Source organism: Piliocolobus tephrosceles, chromosome 4 (assembly GCF_002776525.5).
Source record: "Piliocolobus tephrosceles isolate RC106 chromosome 4, ASM277652v3, whole genome shotgun sequence".
Taxonomy (NCBI): domain Eukaryota; kingdom Metazoa; phylum Chordata; class Mammalia; order Primates; family Cercopithecidae; genus Piliocolobus; species Piliocolobus tephrosceles.
In genome coordinates this window covers 114,255,713-114,275,321 of record NC_045437.1, presented here as the reverse complement: position 1 = coordinate 114,275,321, position 19,609 = coordinate 114,255,713, and the positions used below count along the sequence as shown (strand labels likewise).

At 46.9% G+C, this 19,609-nt stretch overlaps 2 protein-coding genes across 5 annotated transcripts in view; one reads left to right on the top strand and one right to left on the bottom strand.

The window, feature by feature from the left end:
- Window positions 1-23: 23 nt before the first annotated feature.
- On the bottom strand, window positions 24-17,772 carry KIAA1191 (KIAA1191 ortholog). 4 transcript variants are annotated; one of them, XM_023185099.2, is made up of 9 exons: window positions 17,569-17,772; window positions 15,736-15,843; window positions 15,399-15,485; window positions 11,738-11,916; window positions 8,477-8,603; window positions 4,552-4,676; window positions 2,202-2,308; window positions 1,866-2,008; window positions 25-1,753 (listed from the first exon to the last, which is right to left on the bottom strand). In XM_023185099.2, the coding sequence occupies exons 3-9, from the start codon at window positions 15,424-15,426 to the stop codon at window positions 1,545-1,547; spliced, it is 918 nt and encodes a 305-aa protein (XP_023040867.1). In that variant the 5' UTR covers window positions 15,427-15,485; window positions 15,736-15,843; window positions 17,569-17,772; the 3' UTR covers window positions 25-1,544. The 4 variants fall into 4 exon arrangements, with proteins under 4 accessions (XP_023040868.1, XP_023040869.1, XP_023040870.1 ...); XM_023185100.1 differs by lacking the exon at window positions 15,399-15,485 and having other exon boundaries at window positions 24-1,753; XM_023185101.1 differs by lacking the exons at window positions 15,399-15,485; window positions 15,736-15,843 and having other exon boundaries at window positions 24-1,753.
- The window catches only part of ARL10 (ADP ribosylation factor like GTPase 10), a 19,391-nt gene continuing 16,971 nt past the window's right edge, over window positions 17,190-19,609 (top strand). Inside the window, exon 1 of the mRNA XM_026456420.1 lies at window positions 17,190-17,442. Within this exon, the coding sequence (XP_026312205.1) occupies window positions 17,190-17,442 (253 nt within the window). The remainder of the gene's footprint in view (window positions 17,443-19,609) is intronic.

Genomic DNA, 19,609 nt, shown 5'->3' with positions numbered 1-19,609 from the left:
TAAAAGGACAAAAAAATAGCCACATTTGAGAAAGTAGTAAGGATTTTTATTGTCAAAACAAGAAATAATAGAAGACACAAATAAATTAATTGTTCTCATAATTTTAGACTCCAGGGCCTCTCTATGGAAAGGCCAGCTTCTTATACAGACAAGGTACTATCCAAAACAAAAAACAGGTACTTGAGACAGTGTTCAAGACAATAACTGAACTTGTACACAGGAGAAATAAAAAGGTGGCTTCCCTATTTCCCTCCTTCAGTAAGGTTATGTGTTGCATAAAGGGATGAGGCTCATTTTGGTGAAAAATGCTTTCATACAGAAAATTTTGCATTCATTCACCTCCCCATACAGGCGTTCCAGGCCCTGACCTGAACAAGGAAATCAAAATAAGGTAACACCATTGGCTTCACATGAACCTCAAGACTATAATCTAACTGTACCTACCATCTCCTTTACTTTTTTTAAAGTTTAATGTCCATTTACCTATACCAAATTAGTAGACTGAATTTTCTCTTAGGAAGTTTTTAACCAAATTAGAGCTAAATTAATCTCACTTTAAAGTGCAAGAAAGGCTCTGCTAGAGTAGTGTTTGTTCTGTGGCATAGAGAGAGGAGCATGCCTCCCCCAGCACTGGCCTAAGAGGCCCCACAAGAAGAACTGGCTGCAGGACCGTGATCCATTAGGTCTGCCAAAAAGCAGGCGGACTCAGGGTTCAGCCTAGAAAGAGGGGTCCCTGCCGAATCTGGCTTTTACCTGTACCCAGGTCCTAAACAAATCTTGGGTCCCCTAACTGATAAGGCTGGAGCACAGCACCAGCCGTCAAGAGGGCCAAAGTCGTCTCAGTGAGTCAATGAGCACCTCTAAGCCATGATTGGTCAGTGCTCACATAGATAGTGGTAAAGGAATCAAGAAGTCTGGGTTTTGGAACAGCACAAACATTCTTTACCTAGTAAGCAGTGATCAAAGTTCTTACCTAGGGTAAATGATGAAAAAATAGGTAATGAGGTCCCCATATAACAGTGCTGAGAATATTTAGTCTAACTTTAAAGCAGTACAAAATGACTTCTTCTATACAAGGGCCAACTTTGTACTAATGTTTCTCAAAAACCAATTACATCTCCAGCTCTAGCCTCAATTTAATGGGTTCTTTACTTTATTTATTTGATGGAGTCTCGTTCTGTCGCCCAGGCTGGAGTGTAATGGCGTGATCTCAGCTCACTACAACCTCTGCCTCCCGGGTTCAGGCAGTTCTTCTGCCTCAGCCTCCCAAGTAGCTGGGACTACAGGTGCCCACCACCACACCCGACTAATTTTTATATTTTTAGTAGAGACGTGGTTTCACCATGTTGGCCAGGCTGGTCTTGAACTCCTCACCTCAAGTGATCCACCTACCTTGGCCTCCCAAAGTGCTGGGATTACAGGCATGAGCCACCACGCCCAGCTGATTAAGTTTTTAAATATACCTTTCCTATGTCAAAGCCAAGGTAAAAGGGGAGTGGGGTGCAAGAAGCCTTCTTTACCAGAATCCCTGGAAAGAAAGGGCTCTAGAAGCCAGTGGGTGTGAGCACATTCAAGTCACGGGGTTTGAGGTTATGGGCCCGTGGTGGTGGTTTCTTTCCTTCCACCACTGGGATGTCCATCTTGGGCGGCTTCAAGGCTGCTGGATCTTCAGCCATTTGGTTGGTTTGAGCACGGATCAGTTCCAATGGAGAGGGCTTCTGGGTTCCTCGGTAGGCCTGGGTGGCAAAACTTCCTACAAAAGTGAACCAGAGTGCAAATGATTTCAAAACCAGTAGGCAGCTCCCGATATATAATATGGTAAGATGCCTGCCGTGCCGCTCTCTTTTTTGAAGACACTGCCTTACCAGAATCATACTTTTGAAGGGATCTCGGTCCAAAGAGGCTCCACTTATCTGACAAGTTTCTGTCCTTATCCCCACTTCCAGAGTCCATGGTGCTAGGATTTGGGCCAGGTAAGGCTGTGGAAGAACCAGAAGTGAACCAGCCCCTGGAAAAAAAAGAACAGAACATATCCTAAAATACCTCTTCCTTCACCCCTAGAAATGTCTCACACCAAAAGAACAGGAACTGAACTATCCCTTCTGCCTCCAAAACCACAGGCTTAAATAATACAACCTTGTCTGCCACACTAGCTTTCCTGAAGCACACAGGAACTCGGAAGGGTCACAGGAAGGACTCACCTGGGCCTCTGCTTAGGTGAAGAATGTGGAGTGGTGCTTGGGGTGGACTGGGCTGATGCAGGCTGCCTCTCTTCTTTTGTTATCTCTCCACTCTGTAGCTTTAGTTTCTGCTCAGATGGGTAAGAAGAGAGACTTTTTAAAAATGAAAGCAAATTCCAAACAGCTAAGTCTAGGCATAAACAATTTGGTTGGCATTCTAACTTTAAGCACAAGACATCTACAGGTGGAATGATTTCAGGTGATCTAACAGATAGTCCTTTGTTTTTGTCAAAGGACATGGAACTCCATCTCCTCAAAAAATGTGTTCATTCTACACTATATTGTGAACATCCCTGTGCTTAAAGCTTTACACTACAACTTTTACTTTCAGAAAAGTGAAGTAATTTCCCCACATTCCCCCATTCAGTAAAACTGAAGAGCCAGAACTCAAGCTGCCAGCCTTCTTGACCTTTTAAGCAGGGTTTAAGCTCTTGTCTTGCTGCTGCTCTTACCATGTACAAAGCCCTGCCATTCTCAGTCTCTCCAAGCCAAGACTCAGGCATGTTGCTTCTCTTCAGCTAAATGCTTCCTCTGAGGAGCCTGCTCTATTCTCTCCTCCTCCTTTCCCATAGTCAGCCACTCTGGGTTCCCTCAGCACCGTTAGCATTCCTCTAACTGACTCACAGTCTAGCGGGGAGAGACAGGTCTACATCTCAGCTCTTCTAGAGCAAGGTTCCCATGCTGTCTCCTCCCTCCAGGCCTGCCATACCACTGCTTAGCCCAAGCTGTGCTCCAAACAATGATCACGTTTGAATTTTCTCAAACACTCAACAGATCCATTCATGTAAGTTGACAATCTGTTACAAGATGTAAGTTACAGCTAATATTTCAGCCATCCTCATGTTCTACTCCTATGGGCAAGACACAGAAAATGAGTTAACCAAAGTCAGTCCTACCATTATGTAAGGTGAATTGCTCAAATAGAATTCTCACTGACCTATACTGGAAAGTTCTCAGTTAAGTGTCAAAGGCTGATGGTACCCCTCTCTGGAAGCATCGGCCTTGTTTGAAAGCTTAAACTGGCCACCAGCCCAAACCTGACTTCCTATAGCAGTTTTTAAACCTAGCCTGCAAAAGAATCATCTGGAATGCTCATTACAAAATGCAAACAGGGCCAGGTGCGGTGACTCACACATGTAATATCAGCACTTTGGGTGGCTGAGGCAGGTGGATCACATGAGGTCAGGAGTTCAAGACCAGCCTGGCCAACATGGTGAAACCCCGTCTCTACTAAAAATCAGCCGGGCATGGTGGTGCATGCCTGTAATCCTAGCTATTTGGGAGGCTGAGGTGGGAGGATCACTTGAACCTGGGAGGTAGAGGTTGCAGTGAGCCGAGAGTGCAACACTGTACTCCAGCCCGGGTGACTGCAAACAGGCCACAGTGTTTTATATCCCCACCCACAGGCCACCAGATCCAGGTTATTCCTCCTTATATATAATGTATACTATGATCCTTTCCTGCCTCTTGTGCTCTCCTCACCTTGCCCTCATCATACCCTGTTCAGAACTCTTAAAGCTTGGAACAAGCCTGGATTCTGACCCACCCTTGCCTACAGAAGCCAGCCCAAGTTTCTTAACTGTAATTGTGTCTCTTCACAATCTGCCCCTTCAGCAGCTAGATTTCCAGGCTGCTTTGGAAGGAGGAGGAAGCCAACAGGAAGTAAGGCATCAGGAGACTTGGGTTCGGGTACTATGACTGGCTGAATAGATGGCCTCGAACCTCAGTCTCCTCACTGACAAAATATGGAGAAGAGCATCTGCCCCAAAAGGTGATTGTGAGGATGAAATGAATGCAAGGGCTTCACAAATCAAAATGCTATCCAGTATGAAGTGGTCTCCTCTGAAAGAAAGTCATTTGAAACTATTCATTCAAATACTTGGCTGTCACTAAATTAACCCGTACTAAAATTCTTCCCTTATAGAAAAGAAATAGCAAAAACATTCCAATTCCACATTGGATTGTAACTTGTTAAAATTAAATGCAGAGCATGATGTTCCTTTCCAGTTAAACTGTTACCTCTGTTGAGGCTGCCCAGTTCTCCCCAAGATACTCCACATTTGCTTTATGGTTCCTAAAGTACTTGTATATATATGTAAGCTGAGGCTCTCACTCAATCCTGCTAACCAGAAGTAGCAAAACAGACACCCCCACTGTATAGGTGGATAAGCAAAACTACGAGGCTAAGAGCTTGGGAGCGAGACTAACTCCACGGCCCTCAACTAACTGAGCTGGTAACTTCGAAACCACAGCCACATTTCAAGCCATGAACACTGAAGGTTTTGTTTTTTGAAAGTTCCTAAGAGCTTACGTGGAGTGCTTCGGCCACTCGAAGGTACTTGGTCTCCTCGGTGGTGAGGCCCTTGTGAGGTGTGTAGCCAGCATCTCTCAGCCCTGCCTGTCGCTCAAAATGCTGAATGCTTTCCTGGGTCTGTTCTGGGAACAGAGGAGATGACAGTCATGCCCATTCCCCTCTCCCATCACAAAACAGGGAGGACAACATGGATATCTACTGTTCTCCCCAGAAGCAAGAGACCACACTGACCATCCAAAGAAGAGACTTTCCCCAGAGAGATACTGTAGCACTAATTCTGAACCTCACACAAAGGCTGTCTAGCCAGAAAGAAGCCTTCCCTCACACCAAGCTGAAAAGGTTTTTCCTAAAGGGTCAACTGAAGAACCTTGAGCTCAATACTCCCACCCTCCTCTTGGTTGTACGCGGTGACATTTTCTTTGTATTTAGAAATGCAACATGGGACTGGACGCGGTAGCTCACGCCTGTAATCCCAGCACTTTGGGAGGCCGAGGCAGGAGGATCACCTAAGGTCAGGAGTTCAAGACCAGCCTGGCCAACATGGAGAAACCCCGTCTCTACTAAAAATACAAAATTAGCTGGGCATGATGGCGCATGCCTGCAATCCCAGCTACTTGGGAAGCTGAGACATGAGAATCGCTTGAACTTGGGAGGTGGAGGTTGCAATGAGCCAAGATCGTGCCACTGCACTCCAGCCTGGGCAACAGACTCTGTCTCAAGAGAAAAAGAAAGAAAGAAATGCAGCATGGAGAAGGCGGCTGATAGCCCGACACAGTAAAAATTCTCCAAATATAAAACTTTCTAAGAGAGATTCACCACCCTCGTCACTCACACAAAAAAATTTTGCCAAAGAGAAACTGGCCACATTCAGGCTAGATGGCACCAAGGTACCATCCAGATTCAAACCAGATAGCCTGCCTTGAGCTAGCCAAAGTCTACTGATTCCATGTTTCTCCTGTGTGAAATGGCCCATCCCAGTGCCTGGAACAGCAGACATAATTCCACTCAACATTCCTTCAGTCTGACTTGATTACCTCAATCAATAAGTTAGTTCTGCTGTGGAATGAATAATGGCTGACTTTCTGCTTAATCTGTACACAAACCACATAATACACTCTTACATACAGGAATGTGGCAGCTGTGAACCAAAAGACTAGATACCAGATGCCTTTTATGACTTCGTCCTTCCTCTTCTAAGGAGGTATTTCCATCAGAAATAGAAGAAAAGAAAAAAACCTAAATGCATAAAGATGTTCTTCAGACTTACCAGGTAGTCACTTGAAAATCTAAAAACAAGGGATTTAATGCATGACAGTATACCAATACCAGGAATTTTTTTTTAATAGAGACAGGATCCCACTATGTTGCTCAGGCTGACTCTCAAACTCCTGGTCTCAAGCATTTCTCCTGCCTCGGCCTCCCAAAGTGCTGGGATTACAACCATGAGCCAACGCACCCTACTAATACCAGGAGTTTAAATGCAGCTTTCCTGCCCTGCTACCCTCCCCCACAACGGAGTCTTGCTCTGTTGCCCAGAGCTGGAGTGCAATGGCGCAATCTCAGCTCACTGCAACCTCCACCTCCCAGGTTCAAGCAATTCTCCTGCCTCACCCTCCCGAGTAGCTGGGATTACAGGTGCACAACCACCACGCCCGGCTAGTTTTTGTATTTTTAGTAGAGACGGGGTTTCACCATGTTGGCCAGGCTGGTCTCATACTCCTGACTTTGTGATCCGCCCGCCTCTGCCTCCCAAAGTGCTGGAATTACAGGTGTGAGCCACCACGCCCAGCCTTAAATGCAGCTTTTTAAAACTTAAAGACTATAGCAACATCAAAAGTTCATGGCAGTATTAACTGAAAAAAAACAGAATGGTATATTTACTATACCTGGAGTTATATAAAAATATGCATGTATGTGGAAATAAGTAAGTCAAATAAATATGAGTGACATTCACATACTGGAGTGTCATAATGTTCTGTACTGTTAGTAAACTATATATTTTTTGAGACAGAGTCTCGCTCATTGCCCAGACTGGAGTACAGCATCATATTAGCTCACTGCAACCTCTGCCTCCCAGGTTCAAGCAATTATCTTGCCTCAGCCTCCCAAGTAGCTAGGATTACAGATACACGCTACCACACCCAACAATTTTTGTATTTTTAGTAAAGTTGGGGTTTCACCATGTTGGCCAGGCTGGTCTTGAACTCCTGACCTCAAGTGATCCACCCACCTCTGCCTCCCAAAGTGCTGGGATTACAGACCTGAGCCACCACCCCCGGTGGGTAAATTATTTTCATTAAAGAAGTTACATTGTGCTAGCTGGGCGTGGTGGCTCACGCCTGTAATCCCAGCACTTTGGGAGGCCAAGGCGGGTGGATCATGAGGTCAGGAGATGGAGATCATCCGGCTAACACAGTGAAACCCCGTCTCTACTAAAAAATACAAAAAAAATTAGCTGGGTATGGTGGCAGTCGCCTGTAGTCCCAGCTACTCGGGAGGCTGAGGCAGGAGAATGGCGTGAACCCAGGAAGCAGAGCTTGCAGTGAGCCAAGATCACGCCACTGCACTCCAGCCTGGGCGACAGAGTGAGACTCCGTCTCAAAAAAAAAAAAAAGTTGTCTCAACTCTTCCTCACCCTTACGGCACTCTACTCTGATGGTGAAGAGTGCTTACTTGTGCTAAAAGAACAATGAATACGTTTTCTAACACTGCTAGAACACATTCTCAAGCTTGTAATATAAAAGTAGTGTTGTTGATTCAACAGATGTGAATAAGAGAAAATCAAAGTATATAGGCCGGGTGCGGTGGCTCACACCTGTAATCCCAGCACTTTGGGAGGCCTAGGCGGGTGGATCACAAGGTCAGGAGTTCAAGACCATCCTGCCCAACAGAGTGAAATCCCATCTCCACTAAAAATACAGAAATTAGCCAGGCATGGTGGCACGCGCCTGTAGTCCCAACTACTCGGGAGGCTGAGGCAGATGAATTGCTTGAACCTAGGAGGCGAAGGTTGTAGTGAGCTGAGACCACACCATTGCACTCCAGCCTGGGTGAGAAAGTGAGACTCTGTCTCAAAAACAAAAAAGAAAGAAACCAAAGTAAGAGTTAAGAGTTTGGACTTTGGGTTCTTGGTGAATTCACTAGGAAATAAATGCCCAGGACAAACTGATGCCCTCCTGGAGAAGATAAACAAGGGCTTCTGCCTTCAAAAATGAGCCAACCGAGGAGAACCTCTATGTACCTTACCCTGGTAGGGGCACAACTGCTGACAAGCAGAGCCATGTATCTAATTGTTAACTTCCCACAGCAACCTGTACAGCCCTCCAGAATGAAGTTTAGTTAGCTTGTTATAAGGTTAAGAAAAAATCCAAGTTCTCATATCAGGGTTCATTAGGATGACCAATCATACATTCTTAAGACTAAAGACACTTGGACCTGGTCCTCTTCCTGGTAGACCAACTCTGAGCTGTTTAATTACAAAAAAAAAAAAAACTGGGGCAAGTGGGAAATGCCTGGATATTTGGCCTTCTCCAGCAGAGCTTGAAACAGTGACAACCACTGAGCACTGGGCCGTCTGATCCTTACTTCAGCCTGCCAGTGACATTCCCCATTTTAGAGCGGGGCAGTCTCCGCAGTTAAGTAGCCTGCCCAAGGCCACAGTGACAGATCTGGGAAAATGAGCTTGTATCAACAAAGCAGCAGGAATGCACCTAAATCAGACTAAGATGTTTAACATTTGGCAAATCTTCCACCTAATAAATGGAACTTCAATACTGACATGATTCAGCCAACCTAACAAACTGACATTTGTTAGGACGAGGTAAGGCGGGCATCTTGCAGAATCATCTCCAGTCCGCTTGTAGGAAGCCTCAGCTCTTCCCCACCCCTATGGCACTCTACTCTGAGGGTGAAGAGTGCTTACTTGTGATCAGAGAATTCATGATGACATGGGTAGCTTTAGCCTTCACCACTGGGACCTTGTCCACACTGTCAATGGCCGATGACAGGGTCATGGCAGAGGAGGGTAGATTGGCCTCTCCTTCCTCCACCTGTTCAAGAGAGGTACAGTACAGAAGCACTTAGGCAGGGCAGGGGAGACACACACCTAAACTTACTCCTTTGGGGAGGAAGTTACTGAAATAACATTAATCTGGTAAGTGAGGAAATCATAGAAGGGAAGAGTTGGTCATCTCCACCCAGCTAGATAGGTATTATCCAAAGTGACAACAAAAATAGACATTATGTGAATAGTTTATGTTTATAAAGGTGGGAAAGCCAGAATTTGAAAATCTGAGGTCTACTACCTTCCTAGACTATGACCTTCCAATATACTATAGTACTATGCCCTAAGAATGCAGAAGAAATGCTTATTATGAAGCACTGGCCACATCCCAGGCACTGTGCTAGATCTTAATTGATGAGAGCACTAGGTAAGTGGTTCTCACCCTGTGCCAGGCATTAAAACAGACTGCCGGGCTCCACCTCAGAGTTTGATTCAGTAGGTCCTGGGTGGTCTGGGGTGGAGTTCAAGAATTTGTTTCTAATAAATTCCCAGGTGATACTGCTGCTGCTGGTCCCAAGACCACACCTTGAGGACCACTGCTCCCAAGGTTCAAGTAATGGTCTTTTGAAACAAACATAAAAATCTACTTAGCTCCTCATTTTCAACATGCAAGAGCTGGGAGCCTCCACCTTCTGCAATCGAAACACCTGATACCTTACTCAGGCCTAGCAGGGAGCAGAGAACAAGACTTATTCTTCATTCTGTGCTTGTCTGGAAGAACTGAGAAGAAAATAAGATGGTTGAAAAAAAAGGGGGGCCGGGCGCGGTGGCTCAAGCCTGTAATCCCAGCACTTTGGGAGGCCAAGACGGGCGGATCACGAGGTCAGGAGATCAAGACCATCCTGGCTAACACGGTGAAACGCCGTCTCTACTAAAAAATACAAAAAATTAGCCGGGCGAGGTGGCGGGCGCCTGTAGTCCCAGCTACTCGGGAGGCTGAGGCAGGAGAATGGCGTAAACCCGGGAGGCGGAGCTTCCAGTGAGCTGAGATCCGGCCACTGCACTCCAGCCCGGGCAACAGAGCAAGACTCCATCTCAAAAAAAAAAGAAAGAAAGAAAAAAGAAAAAAAAGGGGAGACAGATAAAAAGTACTGAAAAATGTTGTCTCCTTACTACAAAACGGAATTTATACCTTTAAGCTGTGACCTTGAGTAAAACTTGAGTTTATGTTTCCTTACTGGGAAGATGGTTGATTCCTAACATGGGGAGAGTTAGGGCAAATGAAAGATCGTATGTGATGAGTCAGGCAGAGCTCTCGTTTGGAGCAGCTGTTCCAAGTTGTCAGTTGTTCTGGCTGAGGCCCCGCAGAAACCTGGAAGCCCGCTCATCCCTTGCCTTGTGGAGCCATCAGCAGGGTGTGTGGCCTGGGAAGCGCCACCAGAAGCCCTGCTCACCTCCTGCTCTGGACCCTCAAGCCCACTGCTCTGACGCCACAGGCAAGCTGCAGCAGGCCTTTTCTCCTTGCACTTTTGCTACCTGTTACGTGGAATACTCTCTCCTCAACAGCAGACTGGGTCATATTTCAGTAGATAATTGTTATAGGGAATATCCCCCAGAGCTGTAGGGGGCACTTTCTTAGAAAGGAGCTTTCTGCCCTGAGAGTGTATTGGAGGTGGGGGGAAAAAACACTCCTTATAAAGAATCAAATATGGCTCTGCAAAGAGAAAGTGAAGCAGGGAGCCCACGTTCATAATACCAGCTACACAGCTAATACAGAATGTGCCAAGCCTTTACATCCCCTTCCCTGAATCCTCACAGCACCTCTATGACATAAGGTATTCCCAGCTCTCAGAGGGAGACACTGGGGCTCAGGGTGCAGTTAGTTGTGTGCCCAAGGTCTTGCTAGGACAGACCACCTGGGACTCACACCCAGGTCTATTTCAGGGGACCCTTACTGTGTACTGCCTGTCAGGCCCTGAGCTATCATATGGCTCAAAGTTCAGAGAAACTGTTCACTACAGGTTAGACAGCCTTATGTGAACTTGGTGGGCCTATGTTATTCAGGCAACAGTCTAGCCTTTCTGTATTCTTGGTGGCTGGAGAGTCAGAGGGGACAGAGTCCCTGAGGTCGGGAAACAGAGACTCCAATAATACGAACCTACGAAACTAGACTGTGCGAAAGACTGTGAGGTGCGTTCGGAGTGGCCTTAGGAAGGAGGCAGTTCTTACAAAGGACGGCCATGGGCAAAGGCAGCTGAGGCTGGAAGAACAGCATGAGGAGAGGTACAGCATGTGTTCAAGAAAGGGCCAATTTTTTTCCCCAATCACAAAATAAGCATTTTTTGGGAATCTATGCCAGGCCCTCGGCTGGATTCTGCAGATAACAGTACAAACCTAGACATGGCCCCTGTCCTCAGGAAGCTAATGGAGGGTAAGAAGGCAATGCAGGAATGACGATGGGGACCACAGTGCCGTGGGGAGCTCAGAGGGAGAGGTGATGGCCTTATCAGGAGGACAGAGATGTCAGGCAAACTGTCACAGAAGAGACTTTTGAGCTAAGATTTAAAGGGCAAATGGAGTGGGAGAAGGGGTGAGAGGACAGGATGCAGATGGTAAACATCCTCAACAATCAGGGCAGTGTGAGTCAAAAACTGACAGGCAGCAAATACGCTGGTAAATGCAAGAATTTTAGGTCACTTGCATGGTTCAAGCACTGGGTAGGGGAGCTGGGGAGATGCAGGCAAGACTTAGATCACATGGAACGTGGATCATGCTGAGCTTGAATTTAGCTCTGTGGGGAATATGGAAAGTCTCAGGAGCAGACAAGGCCATTCTAGTTTTGAATTAAAAAGAAAAAAACAGGGAGATTTAAAAAACCATCTATTGTGTACACTGTACACTGTTCGGGTGACGGGCACACAAAAAGCCCAGACTTCACCACTATACAATTCATCCATGTGAACAAAACCTCAGGTCACCCTAAAGCTACTGAATTTTTTTCTTTAACAAAATAAATAAAATCTTAAAGAAGAAAAGACAGCTGTAACTGAGGCACAGAAAACACATACAGGGAGTGGTTGCTGCCCAGTTCCGTGGGCACAGGGAGCTGCTGAAGGCTCCTGGAGCAGAGGAAGGATAAACGGGTTGCGTATGCCAGAAGCGGCCAGCAGGGTCAGATACCTTGGCGAGGTGCTGATACTTGCGCTCTGGAATCACTGGCTTCCAAGGGACGCTGCCCATGTCCGATGGAGGAGGAGTCATGGGCGCAGGGTCCTCGAGGATATCATCATAGCTGAGTGCCCGGCGGTATATCCCGACGGGCAGGGACATCTTGCCTAGAGGCCCACTAGCCTCAAGAACTAAGAACAGAGACACCTGTCAAGACAGGTTCAACAACTGGACATACTAGTAGCTTTGAATTCATCTGCAGGAAGGAAAGCTCTGAAATACTCTTGTTCTTGGACAGAGCAAAATGGCTTGTTCTGGAGTAGCTAATCCCGTTCAGGAAAGGCAGCGGTACCAATCCCTTCCTCTATGCCTGACACTTTGGGTGGTCCACTTAACCCACTCAGCCGTCCTAATCCTTGTTTTTTATTTGTTTAGAGACACAGTCTATGTTGCCCAGGCTGGAGTGCAGCGGCACCATCACAGCTCACTGCAGGCTCAACCTCCTGGGCTCAAGTGCCTCAGCCCAGTGAGTAGTTGGGATTATAGGCATATGCCACCACATCCAGCTAATTTTCATGGATTAGGAAACTTGAAGTTCCATTTAAATGTACTTGACCACAACTTCCAAGTACAGTTTAGAATCAAAACCCAAACCTATCTGATTTCAAAGCTGTGTCCTTTATGCCACAGAAGCCACCCCCCTACTGCAATACTAAGGCTCTCAATTCATGCAAGACTGAGGGTATGAAATGACTGAGGATATGAAGTTCTCATTCCCATGTCATAGATGAGGAAACTAAGGCCTAGGGGTAAAGTGATCTTCCCAAGTTCATTCAGAAAATGGCTGCCTGGGGCTCAGCCGAGGTCTGTGGATCCTCTACCTTCCTTTCCTCACCAAAGAAAACAGCACTGCAAGAAACGTTGTCTGGCATCACCTGTGGTTTCAAATGTTCCGTATGATTTATTCCAACAGTAGAGTCACTTTCCATCACAGAAATTATTGACAACCACTCTCGCAAACCACCACCAGCTGATCCCGCCATTCCCGTCCACTGGAACTGACGCCCAGCATGTCCGGGTGTGATGCGGGCACTCTCGGCTGTGCCAGACCAGGGAGCCAAGTTCATTGTGTTTCGTTTGCTAACCCTTGCATATCAGAACTAATGTCCAGAGCCTACCTGAGAGGCGACATTTTCCTGTTGCTAAAATCATATAATCACATTCTCTAAGACATCAACCTGCCTGAGGCAGTAAGTCCAAAACCACAAAAGATTTCATTTAAACGGCAAGGGGACCAAGCAGCTATCATTATTATTACTATTGCTATTAGTAATAATTAACAAAACCATAGAAATAAAAAGAGGATTAGAGGTTGCCAGGGAGTGGGTGGGGGGCAGTGAGGATGCGACTGCTAATGGTATGAGGTTTTCCTTTGGAGGTTATGAAAACGTACTGCAATTTGGCCGGGTGCGGTGGCTCACGCCTGTAATCCCAACACTTTGGGAGGCTGATGTGGGTGGATCACCTGAGGTCAGGTGTTCCAGCCTGGCCAACATGGTGAAACCCCATCTCTACTCAAAATACAAAAATTAGCCAGGCGTGGTGGTATGTGCCTGTAGTCCCAGCTACTTGGGAGGCTGAGGCAGGAGAATTGCTTGAACCCAGGAGGCGGAGGTTGCAGAGAGCCAAGATCGTGCCACTGCACTCCAGCCTAGGCAACAGAGTGAGATTCCATCTCAAAAAAAAAAGAAAATGTACTGCAATGAGATAGTAGTTTTGTTTGCACAACCCTGTGAATATACTAAAAATCACCACATTGTTTACTTTCGGTGGGTGAATTTTATGGTATGTGCATTACATCTCAAACACACACACAAGCGAATAATAATTACTAAGTCTTCCTCCTTGCTAGACAATTACATCCCTCATCTTATCTAATCCTCATTAAGCAGATACGCTTCCCATTTTCCAATTTCCCATTTTCACAATCAACTTGCCCAATATCACCTAGCTTGAAAGAGTGCTCTGGGAACTGGAACACAGACCTGAGCCAGTGCACACACTGCATGCAACACACTACAAAGCATTCACTGAATGGGCACAACCCTACAGCTCACGATGGCTACATGGAGTTTACGGTAATCACAGCAACAATGAAAGACAAACTAAAACAGAGCTGATGATGTTAAGACTAGAGATGGATCTATATTGGGGAATGCAGGAGACTTCTGTTAATCCACCTAGTTGGGAAGCAATTTCAAAAACATCTTAAAGATTCCCACTGAACAGCCATCCTAAAACCAATCAAGTCAGCTAATATTTACTAGAAAATATGTTCGTATACAGACAGACCAAATGCATTCTGGGCAGTAAATACTATTTATCACTGATTTTTAACTCCCATTTTTACATATTTTGTTTAATCTTCACAATCCTGAGAGACAGGAACCATCATCTTTCTTCGTCATCATACTGTACCAAGAATCAGAAATTAAGTGATTCAGATTTAATTAAAAATCACTTTCCTTTCTCATGAAACAATTCAAGTAGTCATCAATGGTGTCAGTAACCCAGAAATTGACTCATTAAGGGTTGCTGTGAGCATTTTCATGATTAAGTTCAATCTGCCATTTAAGCAGGCTGGTGCCTTTTTATCAAGACTTCCATCCCACCTCCCCACCACCCCCAAAAAGGTGAGTTTAATCACTTTGGTACATACTACAAGAAGGTGAGTTTAATCACTTTGGTACATACTACAAGAAGGTGAGTTTAATCACTTTGGTACATACTACAAGAACTGCACATCTTATTCTGAATTCTTATTTGATAACTAGGAAAGTAACAAACTTGTCATAATACCCTTAAAGGAAGTGACTACTCTCTTTAAGTTAAAGTTTCATACTATGGTTGAGCAACTAATAAAATATTTAAATGATGCCAATCTAAGGCCGGGCATGGTGGCTCACACCTGTAATCCCAGCACTTTGGAAGGCCAAGGCGGAAGGATCACCTGAGGTCAGGAGTTTGAGACCAGCCTGGCCAACATGGAGAAACCATGTCTCTATTAAAAATACAAAAAATTAGCCAGGCGCAGTGGCAGGCACCTGTAATCCCAGCTACTTGAGGCTGAGGCAGGAAAATCACTTGAGCCTGGGAGGCGGAGGTTGCGGTGAGCTGAGATCATGCCGCTGCATTCCAGCCTGGGCAGAGTGAGACACCATCTCGAAAGTAAAATAAAACTGGCTGGGCACGGTGGCTCACACCTGTAATCCCAACACTTTGGGAGGCCGAGGCGGGTGGATCACAAGGTCAGGAGATCAAGACCAGCCTGGCCAATATGGTGAAACCCCGTCTTTACTAAAAATACAAAAATTAGCCGGGCGTGGTGGTGTGTGCCTGTAATCCCAGTTATTGGGGAGGCTGAGTGAGGAGAATGGCTTGAACCCAGGAGGTGGAGGTTGCAGTGAGCTGAGATTGTGCCACTGCACTCTAGCCTGGGCAACAGAGCAAGACTCCATCTCAAAAAAATAAAATAAGCCAATCTATTCAGTCTAAATACTCGCCTGGTGGCAGAGATTAACCATTAACATATAGTTCAGATAAAATGGTTTCTATCTAGCTTAAAACATTAATAAGGGCAAAACATGATTTTACCAAAAAGAATTAAGTTTACCAGGCACTTCTGGTTGTCTTGAAGCCATTGAAAGACTGGGATCCAGGTGCTTTTTCTATATAGAATTCCGAGCTGAGTCCCTGCCACCTAATAAAATAACAAAGGGCATTTTCTTATGGTGAACACCAAAGAGCAGCAGCAATGCTGTTCTTCTGACAGGCACACAGAATTTTATGGCTTGTTTACAAGGTTGAAACACACACACAGGAGCCAGTGGGTAACAAACATGCCAATGAAAAAAGAAGGATAAAGTCAAAGGTCTCACCACACCCGTGGCTGATTTTAACACCTGTGAGATGACAGAGCTAAGACGCCATACATGGTGAAGTCACCTTACCACAGTGAAATGATGTGACCACTAAGCTGACAGACAGATGTTAATGAGGAACATGGTCCAGCTGCTGCAAATTAGCAAAGCTTCCCAGGAAGAGTCCATCCAGAGGTTCTAATAACAACAAACAGCCAGCATTGGAACAGCCCGTCAGAGTCTGGCAAACACTTGTTTATTCCCCACAACAACCCTGCAAGGGCTATTACACTCATTTCATTATCTTAATTCACAGCAAGCGGCTAGATACTCCAGTAGGGAAATTCGCTCTTTACTGCTAACACTATAAACTATTTATAGCGTTTATCTTGTCTTTTAATCCTTGCAGCAAGATGGCAAAGCAGATTATTATTTATCCCAATTTTTTTTTTTTTTTTAACATAGTCTCGCTCTGTCGCCCAGGCTGGATTGCAGTGGCATGATCTCGGCTCACTAAAAGCTCCGCCTCCCGGGTTCACGCCATTCTCCTGCCTCAGCCTCTCAAGTAGCTAGGACTACAGGCGCCCGCCCGCCACCATGCCCGGCTAATTTTTTGTATTTTTAGTAGAGACAGAGTTTCACCGCATTAGCCAGGATGGTCTTGATCTCCTGACCTCGTCATCCGCCCACCTCGGCCTCCCAAAGTGCTGGGTTACAGGCGTGAGCCACCGCGCCCCGCCCCATTTTTTTTTTTTAAGCTATCTCTTACAGAAAGGATATCCCAAATTTAAAGAGAAGGAAACTGGACGGGTGCAATGGCTCACGCCTGTAATCCCAGCATTTTGGGAGACTGAGGCGGGCAGATCACTTAAGGTCAGGAGTTCGAGACTAGCCTGGCCAACATGGTGAAACCCTGTCTCTATTGAAAATACAAAAATTAGCTGGGCATGGTGGTGGGCGCCTGTAATCCCAGCTACTCGGGAGACTGAGGCAGTAGAATAGCTTGAACCCGGGAGGCGGAGGTTGCAGTGGGCCGAGATCCAGCCACTGCACTCCAGCCTGGGCGACGGAGTGAGACTCAGTACCAAAAATAAAAATTTTAAAAATTAAAAATTTTTAAAAATAATAATAAAGAGAAGGAAAATAAAAATCAGAGGAGTTAAGTAAATTTGTCCACGGTCATAGATAAGTGGTCCGTGTGCAAGGTAGGTAGTTTCATGCCGTTTACAGGGGAGTTAAAGCGAGGGCCTGAGAAAGTTACTCTGTTTTTGAGCTTGCTACACCGCCCCTCTATCCCGATAGGGCTCAGAGAGAGCAAACCAGTTATTGATAGTTAGTCACGAACGAACGTCGCAAAGGCCGAGTTCAGCCATCCTCCCAGTCCAGGGAGCATTCCCGCCCCAGACACATCCCCTTCCCCTTTCCCTGTGCCCCCACCCCCTCCACCCCCCTCCACCCCCTCCACCCCCCACCCCCCGCCCCCCGCCCCAGCTCACCGTTCCTCTGCCTCTCCTTCACAATATACAAGACGGTGCCGCCAGGATATGAAAGGCCGGCTGCCTCACCCACCCCTCCATGCTAAGATTAGGGCCGGGACCCCAGCCGAACCAGGGTCTGGGGAGAAGAGGCTGAGGACAAGCCGTGGGGGCTCTGGCTGGGCTGGTCCCACGAAGCGGAGGGGAAGCCCGTACGGGAGCTGCAGGGCATCCCCGGAGAGGAGCCCCATCACGGAGACCCCAGAAAGGGGAGCCAGGGAGACAAGAGGCGACCCAGCCGAGCTCGGAGTCGGGATGAAAGGTTAAGGGGTGCGAGGAGAGGGGAGAGGCTTGGAGGGGCCCCCAGATCGGGCCTCGCCGGAAGCGCCCCTCCTGATCGGCAGAGAACGCAGCCCCAAGGGAGGGCCCAGGGCCGCCATCTGTTCACCTGTTATCCTGCTGCCGCGAGACTGCCTGCGGCCCGGAGTCCGGCACTAAAAAGGTTCTGAGGGTCCACGTCTCCCGAGAGGCTGTGGCATAGTCTGGAACCAAGCCATGGTGAGAGCGGCAGTGATTTCGAAGGTCCCCAGGACCCACTAGGCAGCACTACCTACCCGGCGGGCAGGCAGGCCGGCTGATAAAGCCTCCGGAGACCGCGGGATCTCGCGCGAGACTTGGCCCAGAGGCGCACAGGGCATACTGGGAGTTGTAGTCCACGATCGCGAGTCCCCACCCTTCGCTGCCCAGCTGGTTGTGGAGCCGCAGCTCCGAGTGTGGAATCCGCCAGCCCCAAGAGGAGACGCCACACTTCACCACCACTTCCTCAGCGCGTGTGCTGTGCCTGGGTCCGTGACAAGCTAAGGGAAGCCGCTGGTGGCATAGTAAAATGACACCCACAAGCCCAAGCCCTCAAGGCTCATAAAGGGCTGCCAAGTGCGAGTACTTGTCATCCTGTTTTTCCCACTTCACGGAGGTGAAGCTGAGACTGGGAGAGATAAGTCACTTCGGTTAATAAGCGGTGCAGTGAGCACGGACTGTCTCCCGAAACAGCGGGGTTAGGCAGGGTTCATACTAGTAGCTGAACCAAAAAGGGGAACCGACCTCACCTGCCTCACCTAGGGAAGGCGATCCTCACATGATTTCCCTTTTACATTAAGGAAAGTGAGGCTTAGAGGCGCCAGCTGAGGTGTCAGTCACATCCTGAAGGAAGACTTCTCTTATCCCAGAAGGGTTCACAAAGAAGACGAAGCAACGAAGTTAAGGCAGAAGCTGCAAAAATCCATCCCCGTTTCTACCCCACTCCCAAGCTTGCCATCAAAACTCATCTCAGGAGGCCTATGATTGGTGGTGTGGCGTGAATACCACATTTCGATTTCAGCATTTGAGGCTTCTGGCCATACTGGCAGAACGGAGAGGCCTTGCTCATGCAACTTTAAACTGAAGCACTGTTTCCAGACCAGGGTGCTTGAGTGCACTAAGAATTAAAGTCTTTGATGAATTATATAATTAGCTTATGAACAGCACAATTACATTGCAGTATAATTGTGTGTGTGTGTGTGTGTGTGTGTGTGTGTTAAAGGTGTTCCTTTGTTAATTTGGAGTTTTTAAAATATGCCATATTTTTTAACCTCTGTGGAAGCAAAGCTGGCACCTTGCTCTTTATCCACTACAGGAAGGGATGTGTATCACCTCTCAGTCAGAAAAGGAAGAAGTAGCACTTTGCACCCTTATATAGATCATAAGGTGGGATCATCTCATTTATTTCTTAGCCACAAATACATGAAAACTTAAGACTTTCCTGGAAGTTACTATTTGATTAAAACAATTTTATCTGGCTGGGCACAGTGATTCACACCTGTAATCCCAACACTTTCAGAGGCTGAGGTGTTGGAGACCAGCCTGGCCAACATGGCAAAACCCCATCTCTACTAAAAACACAAAAATCAGCAGGGTGTGGTGATGAGCATCTATAATCCCAGTTACTCTGGAGGCTGAGGCAGGAGGATCGTTTGAACCTGGGAGACAGAGGCTGCAGTGACCTGAGATCATGCTACTGCACTCCAGCCTGTGCTACAGAACGAGACTCCATCCCCCCCCCCAAAAAAAACACCAATTTTATCACTAATAATTGTGGTACCAGTGTCTGAAGCTGCCATGGTCTTGGTGCATGGCACCTATGTGAGAGCACCTATTTCTTTTCCACAAATAATAGACTGTAAACTTTTTTTTTTGAGACAGGGTCTCACGTTTGTTGTCCAGGCTGGAATGCAGTGGCGCAATCTCGGCTCACAGTAACCTCTGCCTCCCAGTTTCAAGCGATTCTCCTGCCTCAGCCTCCCGAGTAGCTGGGACTACAGGCGCCTGCCACCATGCCCGGCTAATTTTTTTGGATTTTCAGTAGAGATGGGGTTTCACCGTGTTAGCCAGGATGGTCTCAATCTCCTGACCTCATGAGCCGACTGCCTAGGCCTCCCAAAGTGCTGGGATTA